The sequence below is a fragment of the Medicago truncatula genome, chromosome 5, assembly GCF_003473485.1.
Source record: "Medicago truncatula cultivar Jemalong A17 chromosome 5, MtrunA17r5.0-ANR, whole genome shotgun sequence".
Classification (NCBI taxonomy): Eukaryota; Viridiplantae; Streptophyta; class Magnoliopsida; order Fabales; family Fabaceae; genus Medicago; species Medicago truncatula.
The window spans coordinates 33,732,263-33,756,725 of NC_053046.1; the positions used below are offsets into that span (position 1 = coordinate 33,732,263).

Below are 24,463 nucleotides of genomic sequence, written 5' to 3' on the forward strand. Positions count from 1 at the left end.
CCTATGATTCTTAAAAAACACTTCAGGCACCACTTATCTTAAGAAATCATTCAGGATGTATGTAAGAGTAGCTCTCAAGGAAAATTGATTGGGTTGAATAAAAGACTAGTAACTTTATGGTATGTCCTAGTACAAGAAAATGTCAATGCCATTTATGGTTTGAAAAAGATAAAATTATCATTAATTTTGGGGTCCCATGTGATGTTGGTAATCTTGACCATAAGGTGTCACGAGGATTCAGATAGCAATGCAATAGAAAAATGTTGCAGTTGCTTCCAATTCGAGGGACCCGAATGGGCTGTTGAATAAACACGCAGTTTGGCATCTCGACCTTTAATTAGATAGAGATTGAACGGTGTAGATTACACATTAAAAAAAAAGTCAAATATACACGATAACGACCATCAATTTTAGATCAGATGGCTAACTCGTGTAACAAATTTAATTTGTACAAATGCATTTATATAACACTCCAGTGCCAAAAACCTTCACATGTCAGCCAACCTGAAACATGAGTTCTATTTGTTTACTCCGTACGCCTACAATGGAAACAAGAGGATCCTTCAAGCTCCCACTCAAAGAAACAGGAGTGTGTCACCACAGAGGGCCAACGACTTCTTTCTGTTCTCGTTCTCGATCAAAACACAAACAGGGGGACTCGACTAACCTGCAGTGGGGACACACATGTGTGTAGCATGTTCAAAGTTAGTGTCCAAGCAGAAAGCCCTCTGCTACAGTATGCCAACATGTCCACCTTTTCACAGGAAAAAAAAACTGCAAAATATTAAATACTATGGCATAAAGTATTTATCATTAAACCATTATTACATCAAACATTTGGAAAAGTTTGAAAGACCAAATGAAATATGAAAGAAGAAATAAAGTTGACATACTTCCACACATGATCAATAATTTCTTGTTTTGTACACATTTTTGGAGTGTATGTGTGACCATATTCACATTCTATATCTTGTATAGGGCCTCAACAATGTTGTCAAATTGTTGCCACGGCATATGCATGGAGGATTCTGTCCCAGTCACCATAGGTCACACTACCTACTAATATTATAGCCACTATGTTTACCATAGGTCACAGAATAGAAGCAACACAGTATATTAAACCAAGATAAACAAATGGCATAACTAGAATTGCGACAAAACTTACTAACTTGGCAATGAAAAAGATCTCATTTTCCTCGGCATAATGACAATAGATTATACTCTTCGGCATAATGATTAATGACAATAGGTTATACTCCTTCCATCTCAAAATAATTCTCTTTAACATTTTTTCAGTCTCAAAATAATTGTCATTTATTCATTTTAGAATACCAATACAACATTTATTGTTTTTTTTCCACTATTATATCCCTATTTATTGAATTTCATCCAACTTAACTACTAACTCCGTTCCTTTTCACTTTTTGACATTTTACACAAACCAAGACACTCAATAAATGTTACTTTTTCTTATACAATAATTAGTACTTTTATTATAATAGCCTTAGTCATTTAATATCTTATTTCATGTATTTCTCTCTCTGCAATAAATAACTAAAGGTAATGTTGGTAAAACAACATTTATTGTTGCATTGAACTTTGAAAGTGACAGTTAAATAGGAACAAAAATTTTCTCCTAAAGTGACACTTAAAAAGGAACAGAGGGAGTACTTTACTAAGTACAATTAATAAGGGTATTTTAGTAAATGATATTAATTTTATCATTGAAATTAACACAATTAATCATTTCTTTAAAAATCATGCACAAACCTTTAACGACTATTATTTTGAGACGGAGGGAGTACTTTCTAGCTGTCAGATATAAACCAATAACGTTTTTTCACACTTAAGCTTTCTGGCATAGATGGTTCATGACACGGTATTGGTGTTTATGTGAGTCTATGAACCAATGGTCTACAGTTTAATGATTTGATCCTTATTGCTCTCATTTTTCTATATATGGCTAAATCTCAGTATAAGGTTGGGTGGACCTGTCTATTGTTCATGCCTCAAGCCCATATTGCAAGCTTTAGTGGGTATATTATAATAGGTGACATCCTTAGTTTGTTAGGTTCACATATTTTGATAACTTTAGAAGCACGTTTTATCCATATTTTAAAGTATTAAAAATACAAAATATTTGAAAGAGATTTACCTTAATAAACATAAAATACAAATGCTTCTTTTAAGACAATATCTTATCATACTTTCTGAGTCTTACATTTATAGTTTCAGATATTTGTAATGTTTCTCATTAAAACATTATTTAGGTAACTTGGAAACACAAAAATTTGCACTAATTTAATGTTAAAAGATATTTTAAAGCTATAATAAATAACACAGTTTGAAAGAGGTTTACTTTCATCTAGTAAGAATGCCGTGAATAGAACCAGCAGTGCCTCGTTTTTTTGCCTGCAGTGAAACAGGTAAAAAGTTACGGTATATACTCAACAAGCCAAGTTTAACGTGAACTTCCTCTTCACATACTCAGCTGTCTCAACATAATAGGTAGAGGACTCACCTTCTGATTATTAAATAGATCATCAGCCACAGCTTCTCTTTGCTTTCGCCTTTTCTCCTCCTTCACATACTCAGCTGTCTCATCCTTTCCATAGTCAGAATCCCTATTGTTGAAAATAAATGAAACATAGCATGACTTATTACCAGAAGAAACAGAGTGAAATGAAGGTAACCAGATTTCTTTTAAAATTACATTCAGAAGTAATAATTAATATTATTCTTACTTGTATGGATATTTTGCAAATGGAACGAGGTTGCTGAAACTATTTCCAGATTGAGTTTCTGGCTGCAATTCCATTTCAAAGAAAATTGAACTAATTAGACATAGATGTTTATATTTAATGATTAATCTAGCAAGAAGAGATAACGCTTCATGGAATATAGAAATCAGACTAGTCAAGAAAAAAATTCAACTAATTAACCAAACAAAGTTTGGTTCCAGTTTCAATTACAGTACACGATAAGCCGCTTATAAGAATAGAAGTGCTACCAAAACCACACCTTTCTAAAGCGTTTGAAATTTGGAACGCTGCTGTTTGGTGCAGAACTTCTATTGGTAAGTTTGTTTATATCTCGAACAATTAAATTTTGGCTGTAAATAACATCTGAATTTCCATTTGCATAATCGTCGACTTTGTCTTTCTTCACTTTGATATCGCCAGTGCCATCCTTGAAGATGGTAGTATGTGTATCAGACCGGACAGAAGCATCCAGGGATATGTCTGCTTTTGCACGTTTTATTTCATTCAAATTGGTAGAAATGTCATCAATGGATGCCTCCATTCTCTCACTTTTTCTCTTATGCAAACTGGCAGAAACATCATCTAAGGAAGCCTCCACTCTTTCATTTTTCCTCTTGTCTGAAATGCCAGAATCATCATTTAATTCTTCTGTTTTTACATCATTGCCACCACATAATGCCTCGCTTGCATAGGGTGATGTGGCTGTTTCAACTTCAGTATCTGAATCTGCTACAATTGTCTCGTCGGTAGAGCATGATGATGAAATAAGCACTGCAACAGTACATACAGCTTGTTATTATTGTAACAAATTAAGAGTACAGAGTTTATCACTAAGTTTGAAGTTTAAATTGTTTATTTACAACAACAACAATAACCAAGCTTATCCCACTAAGTGGAGTCGGCTACATGGATCAAATTACGCCATAATGTTCTATCCAAAACCATATTTGGATCCAACTCATTAAATTGTTTATTTTCATGCATTATTGAAGCAATGTATTGCATAAAATATCCCAATCTTTCAACTTTCGCCTTCTGTCAGTCCCTGTTCAGTACATAACAAAATATGTGTGGCTACTGAAATAACATTTTGATTTCCTTGAGATAATATGCTGACTTACTTCACTACAAATTGGGGGTTTTGTAGCTTGAATCTCTAAATACCGTAATTAGTTGATTATTTTCTGATTTTGTTTGTTTAAGATGTGGGTATATATTAGTTCCGAGATAGTTTTCCTTGAGAAGTTCAGAAATCTATAAATATGCCAAAATTATACCTATAAATATGTTATGGGTTTTACTTCACTTCAGTTAAAGAAAACCTTGGTTAAGCAGAAACAAATTGGAGAAGTTCAGAGAAGATGCAAATAAAAACTTATGACAATAATGACATCAGCCGATGGTTAAAGCTGCCAAGTTCCTAGGTTACAGGCAATTTCTTGAAAAGTTGTAAACGCCAAAATGCTGTTGTTTTTGTGATGGTGTTCAACTCACTTTTCATGAAATCGTGAAAAAGTAAGTCAGCATTTAAACATAACCATATTATTCTAGCACTGATTTGATAACAACAGAAATTTCACATGTGACAAAAATATAATAAAAGAACGGAAGTTACATCCAATCAAATAATTGAAGCTTTTTTTTTTTTATGAATAACACAATATAGTAGAAATTATTATTAATTCAGGCGATCAAGAAATAATATTGTAAGACTTTGGTTGGACAACAATTTCACTCTTTTCCTTAATTTTATCTCCATTACGTGCAACAAGAATCTCAGCAAATAATGGCATAAACATCTGTAGACAAACAGTCATAATTTTGAAGTATTTGTTGTCAGTTGGTCAATCAAATGGAATGATTTTTGTTTCTCTTCTTTTATGAAAGAGGCTGAAGCGAAAATATTTGCACATACATATACATGAACAAAGGTTTAAATTCTTCAGTTATGGGAGAGAAAATAAAAAGGTTTGGACTGTTCAAGTAAATTACTAGAAATATAGAGTATTTACCGCATGGTGATTTTAAAATTGACCGATCTAGCTCTCCACTGAGAGCAGCATTTATTATATCTATCTCATTGACTTTTAGCAAGGAACTTAATAATTTATTGAAATCGGGTTTGCATGCCGCTCCTCCTCCTGGGATGACACAAACCATACGATTATCATCTCCATATTCTGAACCCTACATGAAATAAATGAGAAATCAGATTTTTCATGCCAGAACTGAAGTGTCTTGTTATTCAATGTTGACTATGTTCCTGACTTGGATTTATGCCAGAAAGGGAAAGAGGGCAGAAAAACAAGAGATGGTATTGGATCAGTAATCTTAAAAACTACAAAGGGTACTCACAGGTTATAGCTGAATAATTTATTTCAGCATGCTAATAGTACACAGAATAGCATGTATACACATTTAATATGTTATAACTTATAAGCATATAAAATAGCCAACTAACTTATGTCATTTCCAGAAGTCCAGTATCTACCTTGAAATCTACAAAGTTCATAAAAATAGAAAGAAAGAAATGAAATACATACTTGGCTATGGGAAGAGAATTCTTGAAACAAAATAGTTTTAGCACCAGCAACTTCCAGTAAAGAATTTAGCTGATCCCCAAATTTATACTGTCACAGGGTAAAAGAATAAGATAATTAAATTGTGTCAAGATAAGCTATGCTCCAGCCTACAAAAAAATTAAGATGTTTTTGTTTTATATTTTCAGAAAGCCCTAGATCTCTGTCCTGCATATTTACATTTCAATATGCAGAGTAACAATAAAACCAGCAGCTAGAAATTATAAAACATAAGTTCGGTTTCAGAGTGAGTACAGAAGACTTGAAGACAATTACCAGATGCACAGATTCCAACACAAAAGTGTATCCTTTCAAACAGTTTTCACGAGATTTGGGGTCAGCAACTCTAATAGATACTCCTTCCACCGACACTGTTGGGATATGTCTGCTTGAGAAGAAGAAAGGGGTAAAAAAGAAAAAGAAAACTTCTTTAGTTGGTCCAGCTGATGCCAGTTCAAGATATAAAGCCAGCTCAATCAAATTCCAAAGTTAAGGAAGTACTTACGAATGACAGCTGGGAATTTCATTGCTAATGTTCTTTTCTGCAAAGAACTACAGTGGGAACAAACAGTTACAACTGAAATCTTCACCATAAGTGGACAAAAATTCTAGACAAAACACTGCAATAAACCCTCATATATGTAGACTAAAACTTAGAAAATATGTTTATGCTTGATGAGTTGTTATGCTATGATAAATGAATTTTATAAATTTTGACTAATAGAAACACTTAGCATTATCTTCAGTCGGGACTCGGAGTACAAATTTTGTCGTAGGATCCAGGTCTGCAATGCTATTGGTCACACAACTGGTGAATATGTAATAAATCCTGGACTCGGTGGATGACTCGGTGGATGACTCTACTCTTTGACATAGATGCTATGAAGCACAGACATCAGACACAACACACAGACACTGACACGTCAACACCATTAACAATTTGAGAAGATGACATAATTCAATGTAATCAAATGTGTCGGTGTCGTGTCAATGTCGGACAAAGACGGGGTGTCAGACACAGGGACATGTCTAATCCGAAGAGTGTCAGTGCTTCATAGCATAGATGTGATCATGTGATTTGTAAGTTGTACAGGATATACAAGCTACATGAAAAATTATATGATACTTGTAACTTGGAAATTCTGAAAGGATGCTTGGAAAACTATTCCCACAATCCGGGAATGCAACAATGAGCTAAATATATCATAGTTGTCTATAAATAACAAAAGGCATATTTAGCTGTATCCATATATATATCAACTCTCCTTTCACGTAACCCATTCTATGTCAGAACACATTTTATGCATAAAGTAATTAAAAAACCAACCACAAAACATGAAGATGTCAAGTATGCAAGCAACTAACTGCCATGTCATCAAACTATGAATACAAATATTAATCATCACTTCACTGTAACAAAATGATAGCATAAAGAAAAGTTGAAAACCCAAAATATCTAATACATAATACAGAATGCTTCTATACCTCAAGCCAAGTTTTGAGAACACATGATTTTTTTGCCACAGCTGCATCAACAAGATCTTTCTTTAAGGGCATGAGTTGATCTACCAGCACATGTGTGCATTCTTCATTCAGGGTATGAGAAATACTAGCACCTATATTGAAAGTATACGTTAGTCGCTATTCACATGAAGACAATTTGATTAAATGAAGACGAGTCTAATACTTCAACTAAAATCATGTTTCTTGTTTAAAGAAGAAAGTTAAATAAAGGTATACAAATATGTTACAATTTGAGTGGCCTAGGATGTTCGTAAATAAACTGAATCTAATACAGCTGGTGCATGTAGCAAGATAAGCCAAGTGGCCTGGGACTTTTCTGAACATGCCATAATTTCAATTTACACAACAAAAACTAAATATGAAGTTATCATCAAAAGATATGCAAACTCTACTTCCTTAAAAATATATTAGTATTAGCCTCTTGGTATGATTCTTCATATTTGCTGGAAATACCAAAATTTAAGCATTCAATAATCAACACTACACCACTAGAAAACTAACATGCAATATCATGTGTAAGTAAGTGATGTGTAGCAAGTGCCCACATTGCTTAGAGAAGAGGAGGTGGTGCACTTTACAAGTGAGAGGACCCATAAACCCAACGCCTTAAGGTTTTGGGTTAAAGTGTGGTGTCTCTCTCACTTGTTAGGTTGCTCTCAACCCAATGTGAGTGATCCCCCGGGCTCCCCTTATGACCCAACAGTAAGTGTTAAGACAGCACGTGCTCATCATTTATTAAAATGAATAAATTTTACAAGTTTTTCTCTACTGACCAATTGACGAAATTTTCTCCTCAAGAGATCGATCGACTTGATTTGAGGAACAGATGAAAAGAATGAGGGGGACGTGGCAAAACCTGTCAAATTTTAATTCAAAGTGTTTAAGACTGCTCACATTTACTACAAATAAAGAGTGGAACCGCAGAAACATGTACTAAAAATTAAGTGTGGCATAAAAAAGGAATAGAACATCAAACTGAAAGAAAAATAGTTAACATACTTGTAGGTTGCACTACCAGTGCCAAAAGAAACAAGGTCACCATCCTGTAATGCTGTTTCTTTGTTTGGTAGCTCATGAACTTTTTTTTTGGACCCAATATTCTTGCTCACAAATGTTCCATACTTGGAGCAATCTCTTATCTGTACACTGGAAGACAAATGACGACGTACATTTTGTAGAGGATTTAACATGTTCATTGTATTAACAACTATTTCTGCATGAACCCGAGAAACCCCTTTATCTTTTGTGACAATCACATCGCAACCTGTAAGCATATAGTAACAATATCTTATAAAATATCATCATGATATACAACAAAACAATGATTTAATCAATAAAATAAATTAGACAGAAAAAATCAATAAATCTTATAACAGGAAAATACTTCAAAAGCTTAATAAAAAAAGCAGAATATTATGATAACCGTCCATTCTGAAAATCCGCCAGAATAACAGTTAGCTTTGTTGGGACAAACTGCATCCATGTCAGATGGCTATGTCTATTAATGTTGCCTGGAAGATTAGAACAAAAATGTTCAAAATTTAAATCTAACTCCTGCATTTTTTTTCTAGCTACCCGTACTTAAACAACAGACATTCGTGAGAAACTTCAATTTCAGTTAATTGACTTGAACTGCATAATTGTTTCATTAATGATTCTGTTATTATCCGCGCATCTGACAAAGGTCAGACATGGCTGTAATTTATGGTACAAATGTGCTTCAGATAAATTATAAACAGGATTCTCAGACTTCCACATAACAACATCTAAACTTTCGACCTCACGAGTTGGTTTTGACATTGTAAAACAGTCTCTTTGATCAAATTTTCAAGTGTTCCACCTTTATGAGTAAACAAATTGTAAATTGATCACAAGGTCTTGTTTGAGTGTCTCCAGGATTATACAAACATCAAGCCCTAAAACAATGTTCCAAAAACCAAACTTGACATCGAACCAGCTAGACCTCCAGATCATAGTTCATCTACATCCGAACCACTCAAATAACCTAACCGTAGACATCACCAGTTCACATTTTGGTTTTTAAAACATTACCCTAAAGCCATTTGCCCGAGCGAGCATACTAAGCGGTAAAAACCATTCGGCATAACGTAACAACAATAGAAACTCTGCGAAAACACTCTCACGTATAAATGCATTCATATCAAATTCTTACATTTTCACTCTATCAAAGGTAAAACTTAAGCCAATACCAAAACAATAAAAAAAAATCTCTTTTTTATAGAAAATGAAAATGGGTATGAAGTGTTAGCAACAAAAAACGAATAAAGAAATTCAAAAAATTTATTTAATCACCAAAGAGCATAAACATTATAGTAATACCTTTTCTGCCAACTTTGTAAGTTCCAGGTTTGAAAATGTAGTAATTATCTTCACCTGCCGTAATCAAATGAAATTATTGGTACAAATCAATACCTATAAAAAAAAAAATTGAAAGGTAACAAAACTACGAAGGTTTGAATGGGTACCGGAAAGAGGATCGACGGGGAATAGACCCCAAACCATGATGATGATGACGATGATTCTTGAAACACTGAAGCGGAAAGCGGCAAAATAGTGATGAGAAGAGGGAAAGACCAAAAGTTTAAGGGCTTAGGTCAATGTATAATTTCAATTCAAAAATGTTTTCATTTAAAATTCTCTCGTACGAGTAAATAAATAAGTATATTTGTGATTTTTTTTTTTCTCGAGGGAAAGTATATTTGTGATATATCCTTAAAAAAATATATTTGTGATATGCAACGGAACAAAGTTTACCTTTTTGATTGCAGAATGTTAACGATGGTTAAAATTTTTTGAGTCTCCTCTATTTATTTGTTGGAATTACTTAACAGTCAAGTCTTATTCAACTTTTAGCATTTTTGATCCGGTGATGAGTTCATGGGGTTTTACTACCTATCAACTGTCGAGTTGCACCTGTTGATCACATGGGTAGGTACATGCGAGGTCTTACTCTCTTAGAGATATGAGTTCTTTGCCCTCCAACTAATAGTTGCAACCATTACATCAGAGTTCCCACGAGTTTAAGTTTTCAGGGTTGTTGGTCCTATAGAGAGATACACTTACGCTCGGAGGTTTACGTGTAGGTTCTTATTTTCTTAGAGGTATTTGAAACAATGACGAATAATAGGGTTCATAAATTCAAAGTATCCCACAGGTTCCCTCACCTATTGAAACTTAGAAACACATAACACATTATCCATCTCGATAGTTTTACAAACGAGTAACCCTATCAGCATCTACCTTACCAAGGTGCGAAGAGAATGAAGTTATTGAACTGGTTTATGTCATGAAGTCACTTATATTCTTAATTACTAACTAGTTACTTCCATTTGAGCAGGTATGAACCAATATTAGCTATGTCACCTACTGTTATCTCAGGGTTTATTGTTTTCATAATTACTATTTAGTTGCTTCATGATTACCAATATTAGATATGTCACCTTATAAGTGCCTATATAGTAGGTGTTATCGCGATTTTCGGGTGTCAAGTCATAAATTAGGCTTGAACCTTTCAATCTTTGATATTCTCTATTTTTTCTTGGGAAGGGCAAAATTGAGAAAAACCCTTAGATTCGAAGTTCGGGGGTCGCTTTCGCTACGGGAAGGTGTTAGGCACCCGGAACGATTATGGTATTCCATAAGAACCGTTCTCCTAAGTTTATTTCTACGCTTTATTTTTATTGCCTACTTAAAAAAGAAGTTTTATTTGAGTGAAGAATGGAGGGGAGAAAGTGTTTGAGGTTTTTATTTTAGTGGACTTGGAGAGGTTTTGACCTCATGCCTACATACCCATTTAAGGGATCAAACTCCATGTAGTTCTCTCTCAAAAAAATGTTTTTTTGTGTGTTTGGTTGATTTTAGTTTTTGTTGGAAAATGGTTTTGAAGAAGAGAAAGAGGCCTTAAAGGCATAAGAGAGAAAAATGGTGAATGGTTGGTTCAATTGTTATTAAAAAAGTCTAAGTAGAAATTAGGATTCATTTGGATTTGTTTAAGAAAATAAAAGAAGAAATTCAATGGAGTTTTGACTCCAAGATCTGTTTGAAAAAAATTTGAGTGATGGAATTGGTTTATTATTTTTTTTGAAAATTGACATTTGTCTAAAAGTCGCGTTTCCTAAGCATACATCTAAACGGTAATCATGCAACGTGTGTGCGTGTCGGTGCTTGTGTCGGTGTACATCACTTATAGTGTCCATAGTCCTTTACATTGAGTCCTAGATACATGCTATGGTCTTGCAAGGAATTAAAAAGGGAACTAATCTACCTAAAATTATTACAAACCCATTTGATATAGAAATGAATAAAAACAAAAAAATGATGCTAAAACTATGGGATGAATGAAATATGAGATGAAATGGTTAGTATCATAAGGCATAAAAATAGTAGAAAGGTAAATAAAATTGAATAGAATAGCAAGAGAGAAAAAAAAGTAATGAAATGAAATAAAGTGGCAAAATATACCTAAAATTGGTTATGATACTTAGACATGCATATGACCTATAATTCCCTCATTATATCCATTTTTTGAAAGATTTGAATTTAAGCTACAATGTGAGGATCATAAGAGTACACACAAGCAAAGCATTATATCATATTCCTAGAGATATTTTCACACATTATTTCACATGCCAAAATATCATAATATGTAAAAAATGCATCAAGAACATATATGGAATTTAATGAGCAAGAATTAAAAGAACAAAGTAAAGAAAATAAATGCAAAAATAAGCAAATAAATTCTAACACTTGGAGGAAAAATTAAAATGATAGGGAAATATTTTTAGAAAATTTTTTAGGAGCATAAAATGCCAAGAAAGTGTAAAAAAGTATTTAAAACACAATTAAAAAGCAATTAAAAAAAGGCTCAGCAGGATTTAATCTGGTCCGCTGGATGAATCCAGAGGTCCAGATCTAACTCCCAAGATCACATCACAGCCACTGGATCAAAGATCCAAGGGTCCAAAAAAGAGCACAAAAGATAGTGTAAAATGCAGGAAGCACAGTGACCGTTAGATCAAAGATCTAACGGTTCAAACAGAAGATATATCATATTCCACACAAAAAATCACACACAGGATTCAAAATCAAACACACAGCAGCCATCAGATCTTGGAACAATCCAGATTTGATGTTTCACAGAGCGAGGGAACACCACAGAAGCATGCACGCGCGCGCGTGGGAACGGAGGGAGTATATGAAGGAATTTTCACACAAAAAACACATAAACCTCTTCTCCTTCTCTCTCTAAGTCACACTTAGAGAGAGAAGCTCTCCCCTCTCTCTAAAACAGCTCGTCGGAGAAGAAGGTGGAGGAGGTGGCCGGAGCTGCTCCGGCGGCGGCGCCACCGCGTCGGAGCTTTTTTCTTTTTTTTCTTTTTCAAAATTTTTATACCAAAAGCTTCGTCTCCTCCTCCTCTACACAAATCCGGCACTAGTTTTAGAAAGGGCTGAGAGATTTGGGCTAGATCTACGTTTTTACTTTGAAATTTTTTTCACACTTTTCGCAAAAAAAACTACGGATCTAGATATCCTTTTCTCTATAAAGTCCAAATCCGGCCTCAAAATTTCCAAAATCCGAACACAAAAGCCTAGATCTACAAATCTTTATCCGTAACAAACTTTTTCACACTTTTTTACACTATAGGCGCGCGCAAAAAATGAAGGAAAAGAGAAGAGAAATGCGATACCTCTGTCGTAGAACGGAGAAAAATCTTCGGAAAACTTCGAATCTCCCTTTTTCCCCTCTCCGTGCGCGCGCGTTTTCTCTGTTTGTGGTTGTTTTTGCTCAAAAATCCGGTACGTTTTGGTGTTGATGTGATGATTCGCGGTGGTTTTGAGTGAATCCGGTTCGGATTTGTTGATTTTGTGGTGATTGGAGTTGATTCTGAGCAGATCCGGTTTAGATCTGTTGATTTTGGTGATGATGTGTTCTTGGTGTTCTTCCTCTTTTTTTCTGAGATTTTTCTGTTTTGATTCTGTTATGGATGAGAGAGAGAAAACGATTCTGTTTGAGACTGATTGTGATTGATTCTGATTTTTTCTGACTGATTGTGATGGATCTGACACATTTACTATTTATAGCCTGCCATGTGTATTGGAGACCCAATGGAAAATTGACACCTGGACTGTTTTGGACTTAAGGACTAATCTGCAAAAAAGTTAATATGAGGACTAATCTGCAATAAAAAAAGACTAAAAAAATGCAATTAAAAAAAAGTATTGGACAAAAATGCAATTTTGGAACCCTTTTGGGGGACCGAAATGTAAATAAAAAATAAAATGAATTAAAATTGGTAATTGGTAAAAAGGTAAAGTGAAACGAAAAATAAAATCAACAAACGGACTAAAACGAAGAAATTACCGATATGAGGTATTTTAAAATACCTCCCTGTCGGAATTTTGACAGGAAAAGACCAAAATGCCCCCTAGGGACTAAACTGACCCAAACTGACTCAAATGCAATTTTGAAATGATTTTTAAACAAAGACTCAACAATGATTTGTACAGACAAATTGAAAAGGCTCAGAGGCAAACACAGGGACTAAAATGGGTTCCACTGCAGGAAATGACCAAAATACCCTTTTGTATGATTTTTTGAAATAAAAATGTGAGAAAAGTAATGCGACGTTTCAGAGAGTTCTTAAATGACTTATAATGCAAGAAAAGACACTTTGAATAGTTTTATGCAAGAAAATCGAGCTTGAACGTACTTTGAGACAGAGACAGTAAAATATGCAGATGAAAAGAGAGTAAAGATTCAGAGTAAAACAACAGCGAATTGACAAATATCAGTGTTAAAAAAAAGAAATTTGAATGAGTATTTTTAGGTCCAAAATCAGGGTATAACAGTAGGGTATGTGTTAGAGGAAACATTTGACTTTTTGATTCATTGCATAAATATTGTATTTGGTCTATATTCTAGACAAGCTACATTAATTACGCAATGAATATAAAAAGTCAATTTTCTGCAAGTACATAGTTATAAATAAGACCGGATGGAGTACAAATTAACTTGCAAAACTCTAGACTCCTATCTTTTATTTATTTTATTGTTCTCAAATAAGTAACGCGAGTTGCCTAATTGGAACGACAATCCATGTGGATACTCTACTCTTGTGTGATTATAATGAAATCCCTTGAAAGTGTAAGGGGACTGGACTACTTCTGGATTGTAGAATGAACCATTATAAATTTATTTGTGTTTGCTTTCTCTCCCTCTCTATCTAAGTCAGACTCTGACCAATCCATAAACACTTTTTTTTTTTATAGAAAAAAGCCAACACAATTCAACTATCTTTTTATGTTTTTCTCACCTACTCATAATCACTAACCGCACATCCTTCACTCCTAAACCTCCTTTTGATTTCGGATGACAAACTTTTCTCAAATTCTCCCAACTTATCCTCCCACACCCTCCTATCACGCGTCCCCAAAGAAAATCCCTTTCTCCAATTCTCTAATTTCCGATTAGCGACGCCCCTAAAGATAATCCCTTTTTCTAATTTCCAATTATTATTATTATTATTATTATTATTATTATTATTATTATTAGTTGGTATACCTTCTACCACTAACCGCCTTGCTTGGATTGATTTCATTGTAACATGTGTTACTAGGGATGTTCAAATCAAAACAGATCCAAAAAAAATCGACAACCGCACAAAACTGAATAATATTGAATGTGTTTGGATGACATTTTATGAAAATCGCTCGGATTAGATCGTATTTTGGATTGATTTTCAAAACCAAACCAAACCGAACCGATACATATATTTTAATATATATTTCCGTTTTTATAAATATAATATATTATATTAAGCTATTATTATTTTTCTTTTTAATTCTTTTAAAATTACATTTGAGTTTAATTTAATAATTTTGTTTCTATTTCATATGTTCCAAAGATAATCAGTCATTTTTATTTCGCACTCTTAATTTTTTTATAAATCATATGTTATATTTTGTATCAAATCTATTATTTTATCATATTTTTTTAAGATTATTATTAATAAAAAAGTTATAATTTGTATTATAAGACTGTTATTAATAAAAAAGTTATAATTTGAATATCCAAAAACCAATCTAAATTAAACCGCATTAAATTGAATCGAATCAGATCGATTTTTTAAAATTAATCATCCAAAACCGTACATAATCACATATAATTTTAACTTTGGTTCAGATAAATTTTTGCCTCAAAAGTAAACTGATCCAAATCGGACCGCGAACACCCTTACGTGTTACAAAGGTCATTGAGACTCAATGAATCCCGTGACCTCAATGTTATCCCTATAAAATCCCACCAAGATGTTGTTTTAAAATTTTAGGAGGGACTCATGAGATCCCATTTGCTTGAATGCTTCTCTAAATATGATGTTTTTGTCGTGCTTTCTTTATCCCGTTTCTTCGGTCTTTCCCCTAAAAAAAGATTGTAAGATAGTTTATTTTTCTTGATAAATCTAATTTCTTATCGGAACAAAAATCTTTACTTATTGCAAACAAAGTGATTACACATTTGCATCACTCTATGCGTCTGTTTGGTAGAGCGTTTTTCGCTCCCAAACCACGTTTCCGCCTCAAAACGCGGTTTTCATCTTTTCTGTCATGTTTGGGAAAGATTAAAACTGGATCTGAAAAGTACGTTTTCTTTTCCAAACGCGGGTTGAACTGAAGCTGCAATTTCAAGCTTCTGGCTTTTTAGAATCAATTCTGCATAAGCCCCAAATTCTTTTCCAATTTTACCCCTGTTTTTCTGATGCGTTTTCCCTGCTTGGTTCTTGCTACAGTGCCGTTTCTAGAGGTTAGGGAAGAAAGATGAATGGGCTTCTCATTGCTTCAGAAAACAGAATCCAAATAAGGCCCTTTTTTTTTTTTTTTTTTTTTTTTATAAACCCATTTGAATATCTTACAAACGTTTGTTTTCTTTTGACACCCATTATTCTTATATTATATTAAAAATAATACAATTTATAAAACAAATTTAAAAAAACTCTTATAAACAAATATCTATTTATAATGAATTCATGAATCAACAAAAATGAATTTATGATATTAGATAAGTTAAAATAATTATCAAAAATGAAAATGATATTAGTTTTAATTACAATTACAAGGATAATTTGGTCATTTTACATTCAAAATTAATTTTGATTCAAACTATCCAAACAACATCAACTCATAAGAATCACTTTTAAACAAGTGTATCCAAACATAATCAATTCACCTCAAACTCACTTTTAACCAAAATCAATTCTCTCAAACTCAATTCTAATCAAAATCAATTCTCGCCACCGCCATACCAAACACACACTATATACATTTCCTCATCAGAGTCTTTACCTATTGAATACAACTCATTCATTCACTACAAAAGTATAAACTATGCAGGCTCCTGTTGCATTTGCTTAGAGAAATTTTTTAATTTAAAACTTGTAACATTTTATTTGCGATCTACACAGTAACAAAATATATTAAATTATTTTGCTTTTGCTTTGATTTATATAAAAAATGATATTTAAGTTCAAAACCTTAAAACATGAAAGTTGTTACTTTGGATCCAAAAAATGGAAAGAAAATATTATTCAAAATCTAAAAAATGCAAGAGAATATTACTGATAAAAATCTCAAAATATCAAAAACCTTTAAATGATATTTTAAAGACCTAGACCTCGAAAAAGACCTAGACACTGTGGATGACCTTGACCATAAGTAAGAAAACATTAATTGAAAAAAGTCCATTAACTCCATAATTAAATACTCCCTCCGGTCCTTGTTATAAGAAAATTGACTTTTTTGATTCATTGTGGAAGTGATGTATCTAGTCTATATTTACAATAAGATACATTAATTATTCTATGAACTTAAAATGTTAACTTTTTCTTATAATAAGGACTGGAGGGAGTACAGTTTTAGAAAAGGCAAATTTTACCGCACACCCAACATATTTGAGTGTACCGGTACATCAAACTCTTAAGTTTATAGTTAAATGAGTTATTTTTTGAAGAAAAATATTATTTTTTATCATTTATAATTATAATGATTAAATTATCTTATTCACCAAAAGCATCAACAAATTAAAATTGAAATTTTATCGCTCATAATAGAGAACTTTGATTATTTTATACGATAATATGTAAAAAAAACTCATTATGATTCAAATAAACAATGAATAATATGTTTTTCTTATGAAATGATATTTTCTGAGATATAAATGCCGACAAATAACTATTTATTTCATAAAATTGATTATTAATGTATAAATTTAGGAAGCGAGTACCGATACACCTTAATTTATGAGTGTACCATAGAAGTTCCCTTCAAAAAAACTCCATAATTAAATGCGACTAATAAGACGCGGCGGCGGTGGTAAGGACAACGATCCCATCTTCTTAGCAACCTTTCTAAGCACATGTTTTTGAACCTTTCCGGTTGATGTCTTTGGCAATTCCTTCATAAACACAATTGTTTTAGGCATCATAAAATGCGGCAACTTCTCTTTACAAAACTCCTTAATCTCATTATCAGTCGGAATATCATTCTTCTTCAATTCATCTTTCAAACTCACAAACCCACACGGCGTCTCCCCCCAAAAATCATCTGGTCTCGCCACCACCGCCGCCTCCTTAACCGCCGAATGCATATACAAAACCCCCTCAACCTCCACACTACTCATATTCTCTCCGCCACTTATTATCAAATCTTTTGACCTATCTTTAATCTCCAAATACCCATCCTCATGCATAACCGCAACATCACCCGTATAAAACCAACCATTCTTTTTGATACACTGCGATGTGGCAATCTCATCTTTAAAATAACCTAACATAACACATGCACCTTTTACAACGATCTCACCAACGGTTACACCATCATTCTTCACACTTTCACCAGTGGGTCCCACCACATCAACCTCCGCCACCCCCACCTTCCTCACACCTTGCCTCGCCTTCATCCTCGCCTTCTCCGTTGCCGGAAACCTATCCCATTCTCTCTTCCAAGCACACGACACAATCACCCCAATCACCTCCGTCATTCCAAATCCATGACTAACCTCAAACCCTAACCTCTCCGCACGTGTGAGAATCGCCGTTGGAGGTGACGATCCTCCCGTTAAAACATGAACCGGTTTTTTTAACGGTTCAGTTTTGTTGAAGTTTGACAGCATGTTAAGAACAACCGGTGCAGCACACATGTGTGTTACACCATGAGATTCAATCAAAGTATAGATCGTCGGCGCGTCTGTCCTACGCGTGCAGATATTAATTCCTCCAACTGCAGCCATTGCCCACGGGTAGCTCCATCCATTAGAATGAAACATCGGTAATGTCCACAAGAAAACCGGTTGAACCGGAACTGACCAGTCAATGAGAGAATCAAGAGAAACAATGAACGTTGCTCTGTGACAATGCACTACACCTTTCGGAGACGACGTCGTTCCGGAGGTGTAGTTTAACGTAATTGGATCCCACTCTGAGTCAGGTCGGATCCATTTGAAATATGGATCACCCTTTGCTACAAGACCCTCATAGGTGTTGATAATGTTTACGTTTTTTGGAAGTGGAGGAATCTGGTGCGGTGCTAGGGTTTCATCCATTATGAGGACGAGCTTAGGTTGTTGGATGTTTGTTGGGAATAAAGAGAGAGCATTGAGGGTAAGAGAAAGAGAGAGAATGTCAACAAAAATGAGTTTTGATTCACTGTGGATGAGAAGAACGGAGAGGGTTTTGTGGTCAAGTCGGAAGTTGAGGTTATTGAGAATGGCGCCGGACATTGGAACGGAGAAATGAAGCTCGTACATGGCCGGAGTGTTGGGGGAAAGGACGGAGACGACATCGCCTTTTTGGATGCCGAGGGAAGAAAGTGATGAAGCAAGTTGAAGACATCTTTTGTGGGTTTGAGACCAAGTGAATGAGGTATTGTTGTATATGATTGAAATGGAGTTGCCATAGACAGTGGCTGCTCTTTCTAAGAAGGTGAGTGGGGTTAGAGCCGTTGAATTTGCTTGGTTTCTGGTTAACTGGTTCATTGTATATTAAGAGTTTTTCTTGTTCTACTAGTTAGAGATTAGTATAGTACTGCATATTGTAGTGAGTCATTAGTGTGTTTAAATAATAACACAAGGACTCAAAAGAAGTGTTTACCCTTACATTAGTTAATCTTAAGCTGTTTTCAAAAACTAACAAATCATCAAATTTAATATTATTATTCTATTTTAAGTTGATATCTTTTTTGAGTCAATTCCTTAAAAAAAAAAATCTTTTTTGACTAGATTGAATTAAATTCTTAATGTGTTGACAAATAATCTTTTTTTTTTTTTTTTTTTACAAAACCAGCAACTTATTAGTAAACAGCTAAGTCTAGCAGCTAAATCAGCGGAAAAATAAACTAAATAGCTAACCTGGGCCATTAAAAAAAGAAAAATAAGCTAAGTTCATAAAAAAAAAAAAAAAAATTGGAAAGAAAGCTAAGTTGGTAAATGCATATTTTCTTTCATGAAATGATACCAATTAAATAAAAGTTATTCGTTCTTCGGTGAAATGGTTAGGGTCGTATCTAAGGCAGAAGAGGACGATTATATTAGGTATTAAAAAGTACGTCTAAAATTTGGGCCCCAAAAAAGTAGTCAGATTGTTGAAATCATTGGTAAAATTACACATAAAATTGTGTAAGGGTTACCTAAAATTATAACATAAAGGATGAAAATGTTACCTAAAATTAAGTTAAGGGACTAATTGTGTAATTTTGCCTTAATTTTATATTTTTGAGTACAAAATTCACATTTAAATAACCATATTTAATCGACTTTAGTAGTTTTTCACATATTTTAATTTTATTTTGGGTTGTTTCACATTTTATAATAGGGTTTCAAACTATATGTTAATGAAATTGTGAAAAAAAATAGAGAAAAATATGTATTCAAAATTTGATTATATTAAAATGAATCCGCAATGCTATTTTTCTTTGAAGTGTGCTAGATTATTTTTTTCCTAGATTATTAGAAATATATAAAAAAATTATTGAGGGACTAAAGCGTTGGTTTTAACTTAAGAGGGGAGGGAAATATAATTCAAGCTTCTCTCAAGGGAGGGGAGTGAAATATTTTCTAATATGTTTTGAATAAGAGGGGAGAGGAGTGTATATTTTAATATAAAAGGGGAGGAGAGTGTAATTCAAGCATCTTTGACAGAAGGGGGGGTGTAATTTAAGCATCTTTGAGGGGAGGGGAGTGTAATTTACTCTTCTCTTAATTATGTCGATGAATATTGAATTTGAAAAATAAAATTCGAAGTTAAACTTATTGAGAAACTATTTGAGATCGTCAATTTCATAATGTTGGGAAATATAATAGAACACATTGATGTAGACAAAATTATTAACGACTTTACATTTAAAATTACTCTGAATTATTTTGCATGAGAAATATAATAGAACACAATGTTTTTCTACTAAGTTTTGTGTTTTTATAAGATTAATTTTTAACATGATAAATACTATCTTCTTCAAACTGATTATTTTCACATTTTGGGAATTCAATATTTTCATATACGTTATGACCCAAATTGCAGATTCGTCTTAGGCCACAAAAATTTTCAAAAAATAGGTCTGGAAATGGTAAGAGACTTTTTTTAACTTAATCAGATGTCGTCGATTCAAATCTAATTATAGAAGTGCAACTGATTTGAAGAATTAGTCTTTGTAGTTGCGCCCAAAAATACCCAATTCGCATAAAGAATAATATAAATATAATTAAGTATCCTCTAAGTTAATCACATTTAATATTACTATTCTAAGAAATCCATTTCAATTCAATTTTTTTGACTAAATCTAAATTATTAATTCTTTTTTTAGATTCATTAAATTATTGATGTATGTAGTCTATATTATAAATCAGATATATTAATTATTAAAAAAGTTATGCTTATATAAGTTTGGAAGGAGTATCTTTCTTCGAATTAAATATATTTAATTAATATTTTTAATTTCATTAATCTCTTAATGAATTATTATAGTTAGTTTTTTTTTTTTGGGTCAAATAGCAGTTTTGGTCCTTTTAGTTTGACAAAATTCACAAGTTAGTCATTTAAGTTTCAAAAGTTTTAAATAGGTCATTTTAGTTGATAAACTATTTCACTGTTACCCATATTCGTTTAATTAATGTTGATATGGCCGTTAAGTTGCTGCCTTAGATCAAAACGCTACATTTTAAAGGCTCCAGTGTGTCAAAACTCTGCATTTAATGGTCACAAATAATAATTTATATGGCTAAAAAGACAGTTCTTGTTGTCAATAGTTGCCTTTTTAGCCCTATAAATGATCTTTTGTGACCATTAAACGTAGCGTTTTGACTACTTGGAGCATTAGAAACACATCGTTTCGATCCAAGTTAGTAATTTAACGGCCACATCAATATCAGTTAAACGGAGACTGACAACAATGGTAACAGTGAAATAGTTTATCGACTAAAAGGACCTATTTGAAATTTTTAAAACTTAAAAGACTAATTTGAGAATTCGGTCAAACGAAAAGGACTAAAAGTGGTATTTAATTTGACCTTTATTTTTTTACAAATAGTTAATGGTATGTTAGTAAATGCATTTCCTATTTACATAAAATCAAGTGTCTCTGTAAACTTAACTCAGTTGATAAAGACAATACATAATATATACAAGGTCCGTCAGATTTCAATCCAGAGAGAAGAGAAGAGACATCATTCATAGAAAGAAACGAGACAAAGCACTTGTAGAGAGAGTACAAAGGGTTTGTGTGGGATTTCGGTAAATATTTATCATAAGCAAGATTAGTTATATAATTTCACCTATATAAGAAAATATTTTATTTTTTTGAGCGGGCACCTTTGTCCATTCTACTAAATGCTTCTCAACCGTGTGATGTTAACATGCTATGAAATTTAAAAAAAAAAATAAAAAAAATAAAAAAAATAAAAAAATATATATATATTAGGAGAATAGAGATGAAGGAGAGAAAGAGAAGAAAAGGAGAGAGGGAGAGAGGGGGAGAGAGAGGGAGAGAGAGTATTGCATGTTGGAACATGTGTTGAAATTGAGTTAAAAAGACTAATCACAAATTCCCATGTTGGGTAGAACTAGTGTTGTGTGAATTGAAAAAAGTGGAAGTACCACATCGGATGGAACACACACATTAGTAGTGTTTATATAGTGGGGGTGTACCTCTAAGAGGTACATAGTTATGTGAATGAAGTAAGTACTAGAGAAAAAATATATATTGATATATATTTTATTATTTGGAAATGATAAATTAAATAATTAATTTAATCATTATTAGATAGTAAGTGTTTTCTTAGTCCCCAAATTTTCCTAAAATATTTTGGAGCGCAATCTAGAATATTTTGGAACACAATCTGAAATATTTGGGTAGGCAATCTAATATATTTTAATACATGAAATATATTTTGATACTCAATAATTTATTTCTGTATTGAATAATATATTTTTGTTCTCAATATGATATATTTTGAGACTCAATTTGAGATATTTTTGTACTAGATCTAATATGAGAATTACTTGCTCCTAAAGTTTCTCACTTATTAGTTGTGAACTTTATCTATAAATAGAGAGCTCACACAATGCATTCCATACACCGAAATTCACAGTTGATGCTTCCTGTGTTTTTCCTCTCTTCTCCCTCCTTCGACTTGTGTTGACAAGTCCTTCTCCTTTTTCTACTCCTTTCTGTCCCTTCGGAATTAAGAGTATTCTTAAGACCATATAGTCCCTTGTCGGTTTATTGATCCTTCGGAATCAATAATGGTCTTAAGAGCATAGTCCCTTCGATAATTCATTCTCTTCGGAACAAATAATGTTTTAAAGATCATAGTCCCTTTTCAGTATAATAAGAATGATCTTAAACATATATATTCTTCTTCAATTCTTGAATAAGTTAGATGTTAGAATGGTCGTAACACCATATTTTAGCGGTTGAAATACCATATTGATATTTGGAGAAGTTAAAAAATTAGAATGGTGGTAACACCATATTTGAGTGGTCTCAACACCATAATAGAGTGGTCATAGTACCATATTGGTTTCAGCATTAAAAGAGTGGTCTTAGTACCATATTGAAGGTGTAATTCTCGAACGGTTTTCTACAGTGCAGTAGTTAACCGCACAGTTGCAGCTGAACTTGTTTTATCCTGGAGGCGGCGTGGTTGATAGTCTGTCTTGCACAATTTTGGGCAGTGCCACAAAACGTCTTAAAGAGAGCGACCTGGTCGTGACTCAACACTTCGGTAGATAATAGAATTTAGAAATCCAAATACAATTTGGAAATCCAAAAACCAACATTACATTATACACTTCAAAAGCAACATTCACAATGATGTATGCATAAATCCTATTTATAGAGCATTATTCTTGTACGCTCCAACCATACCAATACTCTAACATAACATACAACTAACTTTAAGAGCGCTAATTTTGGTGGAAGAAGTCTCATAAAAGTTATTAGCGACACATATGAAATACGATAAAATTTATTTGGATCTAATTTTATCTCTATCTCGTGATAAGAGACGGATTTTTAGCATTTTAAAGACTGATTTAACCCGTTTATAATTTAAATTTTTTTAATAGCGATCTAAATATCATAACAAAATAATTGTTAGATGGATGGATTAGATCCAACCCATTAACAATTTTTCTATGTATTAGATGAATTTATAATTGAATGTGAGTGATGGGCAACGGGACTCAATTGTCATCCTAAGATCATTAGGTTTGAATCATAAATATCATATATTCATGTTAACAAGTTATATATGATTATAAATGTTATGGTCCAACATTAGACAATGGTTATAGTTTCTGTCTCTCATATAGTAATAAATTTTCCCATTTAAAAACGGCGGCATTCAAAATTTAATTTCGTACCAAAAATACATTGTATCAACATAATTTATAATCAGCACCGCACCAGTAACATTTAGCATATGAGTATGAAATAACATAGACATATACAGTTGGTAGTAGCTTTTAATTGTAATAAACACTGATAATAGCTTTTCATACATGTTCTTGTTATCATAGCTGTTCTGAGTTTAGACTAAATTTGGCTCAGGGGAAACCCTACTCTTACATCTTACCAGAGTCAGTAGTACAGCATTATTGATTGAAACAAACTGAACTACTCATGCCGAACTCTATTAATGTCCATGGTCCAATTTTCTGACATCACCATTTATTACTTCCCAACAAACACCATATTCCCTCCTATACAACTGCTTATACGGCACCACCCCCACACTTCTAGTCTATACTATCCCACCATTCTATAACTTGATTCAAAATACTAACATATATTGTAATCAATAAAGTTTATTCACATGTCTATAAATGTCACATAAATAATGTTGCAAAAAGCAAATGATGTTACTTATACTATGTCTTGAATTTTTGTGTTCACTCAAAATTTTGAAACATATCTAAAATGATTAACTAACCAAAGTTTTGAAATGAATAGAAAAATACTAGACCAATGGTCCAATACGTGTAGTTTGGTTTCAATTTTGGAAGGACCAAAATTGATTATAGATGTATCTTC

At 32.9% G+C, this 24,463-nt stretch overlaps 2 protein-coding genes across 8 annotated transcripts; both read right to left on the bottom strand.

Moving 5' to 3' along the window:
• Positions 1 to 253: 253 nt before the first annotated feature.
• Positions 254 to 10,368, bottom strand: LOC11436414 (nijmegen breakage syndrome 1 protein). 7 transcript variants are annotated; one of them, XR_003012526.2, is made up of 15 exons: positions 9,352 to 9,513; positions 9,206 to 9,259; positions 7,865 to 8,129; positions 7,639 to 7,721; positions 6,827 to 6,957; positions 5,847 to 5,893; positions 5,618 to 5,729; positions 5,306 to 5,392; positions 4,775 to 4,949; positions 3,022 to 3,533; positions 2,745 to 2,806; positions 2,522 to 2,624; positions 2,360 to 2,412; positions 668 to 754; positions 254 to 539 (listed from the first exon to the last, which is right to left on the bottom strand). XR_003012526.2 is itself a non-coding variant. In XM_039834489.1 (15 exons), the coding sequence occupies exons 2-14, from the start codon at positions 9,386 to 9,388 to the stop codon at positions 2,362 to 2,364; spliced, it is 1,719 nt and encodes a 572-aa protein (XP_039690423.1). In that variant the 5' UTR covers positions 9,389 to 9,416; positions 9,641 to 10,368; the 3' UTR covers positions 254 to 754; positions 2,360 to 2,361. The 7 variants fall into 7 exon arrangements, 4 of the variants coding, with proteins under 4 accessions (XP_039690423.1, XP_003616106.1, XP_024640888.1 ...); XR_003012522.2 differs by adding an exon at positions 894 to 1,056 and having other exon boundaries at positions 254 to 754; XR_003012523.2 differs by adding an exon at positions 894 to 1,059 and having other exon boundaries at positions 254 to 754.
• A 6,760-nt stretch (positions 10,369 to 17,128) lies between these two features.
• Positions 17,129 to 18,995, bottom strand: LOC11436415 (probable acyl-activating enzyme 6). The gene has a single exon (XM_003616060.3). The coding sequence runs from the start codon at positions 18,909 to 18,911 to the stop codon at positions 17,220 to 17,222; it is 1,692 nt and encodes a 563-aa protein (XP_003616108.1). The 5' UTR covers positions 18,912 to 18,995; the 3' UTR covers positions 17,129 to 17,219.
• Positions 18,996 to 24,463: the final 5,468 nt, after the last annotated feature.

Coding starts and splice junctions, on each gene's coding strand:
- LOC11436414 (XM_039834489.1), bottom strand. CDS start 9,388: ATGGTTTGGGGTCTATTCCCCGTCGATCCTCTTTCCG. Junction 8,130..9,205: donor TTACAAAGTTGGCAGAAAAG/GTATTACTATAA, acceptor ATATGCTTACAG/GTTGCGATGTGATTGTCACA. Junction 4,950..5,305: donor AATTCTCTTCCCATAGCCAA/GTATGTATTTCA, acceptor TATTTCATGTAG/GGTTCAGAATATGGAGATGA.
- LOC11436415 (XM_003616060.3), bottom strand. CDS start 18,911: ATGAACCAGTTAACCAGAAACCAAGCAAATTCAACGGCTCTAACCCCA.